The following is a 3038-nucleotide window of genomic DNA, read 5'->3' as shown; positions in this document are numbered from 1 at the left end:
GAAGGTTGACATTTTAAACATTAATAAAAAAATCAATACAGGATTTTAGAATATTGATACAGTATCGGGAAATGAAATATCGCGATATTTCAGTGTATCGATATTTTCTTACACCCCTAAATGCCACCAGGCAGAGTCCGCTCGGTGCTCCTCTCCACTTCAAATATGACGAAAATTAAAAATAAATAAATAAAAAAATCTGTAATTTATTTATCTATCAACACAATTTAAAAACTGATGTGCATATAAGTCTGTAATTTTGACACGATTTGGAACAGATTTTTAAGAAGAGCTAATCTTTCCCACTGAATTGGTCATGTGACCAGGACATAAGGGTGTCCAGGGGGTTAATCGTCAAATTAATTGTTATCGGCTAAATACCACAATTAATCGTGATTAATTTTTTTAGCCAATATTGCCCAACCCTGTTATATATTTAATCACATTAAAATATTAATTGGCATCACCTTGAAGAATGACAAGGAATTTATGCAAACAAAAACAAGATGTTAGTTACTCTTTAGTAAAAACAACAAACCTGAAGCTGCAGTTTGTAGCAATGAAACCTGATCAACTCTCACAAATGTTTGTGTTTAGATGCCAACAACATTCCAGCTGAGCAGTGGGAACTCATTATTCCTGCGACCTTCATGCAGTCTGATAAAGCTGCCATCAGCAGACACCRTCGCCTCAGAAGTACTCACAGAAACGTGTTTATGTTAGCCTCTTTCAGCTCGCTGCTCAAACCCAAGATGCAGGACTGCTGAGGTCAGCAAAAACCTGCTTTTCACAGCACAGACAGTGGAAACACAGCAGCCGCTTTACAGAAAACAGGAGTTTCCATCACTTCAAAGACTTTATTATCTTTGTCTGGTTTTTAAAAGAATAACGGCCACCTGTAGATTCATGACTCAACACATTTGACTCTGGGTTAGTTGACTCAAGAGATTATTATTCTTTAAAAATCTTAACCCAAAAACTAAATTTTAATTTTAAATCCACAGAAAATCCTGATTTGACAGTTTTTAGGTGTTGGTTTATGTTAACGTTCTGTTTATAACTCACTTCATCTTGTAGGTTTTGGCTCCAATGACCAACGAAATCAGCTGATGTCCGAGACAGATCCCAAAAACTGGTTTTGGCTGATCCACGTTGACCACCTTCCTCACATTGTTGATGGTGGCCTGACAGAACTGGGGGTCCCCGGGACCATTACTGATGAACAAACCATCAAAACCTGAGGAAAATGATAGAAATGCTGCTTTATTGAACAGAAACTTAACTATAGTTAACCTAATTTTTCCTTTTTACATGTAAATGTGTGTTAATGTAATTTATTAACCTGCCAGTTGGACAAGATAAGTCAAAACTGGTTGAAAATAGGAGAAACCAAAGTAAAAACTCACATATTTTTATTTATAACAGATGTCATTAAGTCCAAATAAATGTTGCAAGATAAAGAAAGAAGCAGATTACTGACCGTTGATGTCGAGCGGGTGGTCCCACGGAACAACAGTGACACACGCTCCTCTTTGAGCCAGGCAGCGGATCTGGTTATACTTGATTCCGCAGTCAACCACCGTAATCCGCAAACTACCACTTGGGTTAAATATTTTGGGCTCCTGAAGACAAACAKAAGTCCTCATATACGTTGTTGTTTTATTGGCCCAGATGATGCAAACATTATTTTGATCATCATCTAATTGCCTATATGCCACGGTCATTAATGGCATATTTCCGGCGAAATTCCAGCCACGCTCCTCCCTTCCACTTCCTGGTTACTGCCTTTGTTTTTAGAGTTAGCTCCAAGTAAAAGTCCATGAAAGTCACAAAAGTTAAAGCATCTGTGATCCACTGGTATAAAACATGAGTTCTGTTGTGTGTCGTTGTGTCCACTAACCAGCAGGTACGATCGAGTAGTTAGTTTTTATCCATTTTCCTCTTGATGAGGAGGTGACAGCTGTGGATCATAGCATTACAGGGAAAACTGATCTTTAAAAGCTCACGCTTGTGTTAGTAATCAGCATTTCTAACCTGAGGATATTCAAGAGCCAGCTTCAGAGATGAGAAGATGGAGGTTACAAAAGGGAAATGTACATTTATCCCCTTTTACTGCCAAGACACGAGGAAAGACCTCCTCACAGCTAGCAGGAAGCTAATACAGCAGCCGGTACAAAGGTAGGCGTGTGTGTGCGTTTGTGTTATACAGAGTATGAAATGTTTTTATGTGACTTTGTCATGAGTTTTATGCAAAAGTAAAACCTTGTYAGAGTGTATATTACAGCGTAGACTAAAGCCGAGCGACGAGCGCCCACCCCGAGCACCGAGAGCAGCAGAACCTCTGCCTGATAATCATTAAGTTTTCAGTTCACTAACGTCGGGGGAAATGATCCAAACCATACAAGTAGCCCATCAATTTAAAGCCCAGACTCTGCTCTTTCCAACAATATAAGTGTCACAGCTCTACGGGAAAAATTCACAAAACAAGCAGCCAAGGAATAATGAAAAAGGCTAAATTCTGGAACCATAAACAGGAACGTCTTTCCTTTGTTTTTATGTCTTTAATCCACTTTGGAGTGACTTTTTTCCACTTGTCTGGACCTGTACGTGTCCTGTGTTAATGTTGGTACATGTAATATGCTAATTCTGTACCGTGGAGATCATTAAGAGTCATTGTCAGGTGAAAAAATCTTTCGCTAACACTGTATTCACCGTGAACTGGAAGTGTTGGGAGTGGCATCAAGTGCTGGACCGGATGTCCGTGGCATACAGGCTATTACTGTTTGTTAATGCTAAGAATTTTCTGCTAATGTGTACAAAGTTATTAAACAGGTTTTAAACAATCCACCTCTTTGACATGTAGAGTCTTGTTTTATGCATCTATAGTGAATTATTCAATAAAAAAGAAGCAGCTTTTATTAGTTTCACCATTAAAAGGGCTGTTAAAGCTGCAGTGAGACTTTAAAGTGTAACTTACCCCCACTGTGAAAAGATAACTCCGCCCCAAGGCGAAATTTGAAAAATGCATCAAAGTGGGT

At 38.8% G+C, this 3038-nt stretch overlaps 1 protein-coding gene across 1 annotated transcript in view; it reads right to left on the bottom strand.

Moving 5' to 3' along the window:
• Nucleotides 1–3038, bottom strand: part of cad (carbamoyl-phosphate synthetase 2, aspartate transcarbamylase, and dihydroorotase) — a gene marked incomplete in the record, with an annotated part of 49739 nt that overhangs the window by 41120 nt on the left and 5581 nt on the right. Inside the window, 2 exon segments of the mRNA XM_014025940.1 lie at nucleotides 1066–1237; nucleotides 1481–1622. Coding sequence (XP_013881394.1) covers nucleotides 1066–1237; nucleotides 1481–1622 — 314 coding nt within the window.

This window comes from Austrofundulus limnaeus, unplaced genomic scaffold, assembly GCF_001266775.1.
Source record: "Austrofundulus limnaeus strain Quisiro unplaced genomic scaffold, Austrofundulus_limnaeus-1.0 Scaffold511, whole genome shotgun sequence".
Classification (NCBI taxonomy): Eukaryota; Metazoa; Chordata; class Actinopteri; order Cyprinodontiformes; family Rivulidae; genus Austrofundulus; species Austrofundulus limnaeus.
The sequence above is the reverse complement of the archived record's forward strand: the minus strand, read 5'-3'. Positions and strand labels throughout refer to the sequence as shown.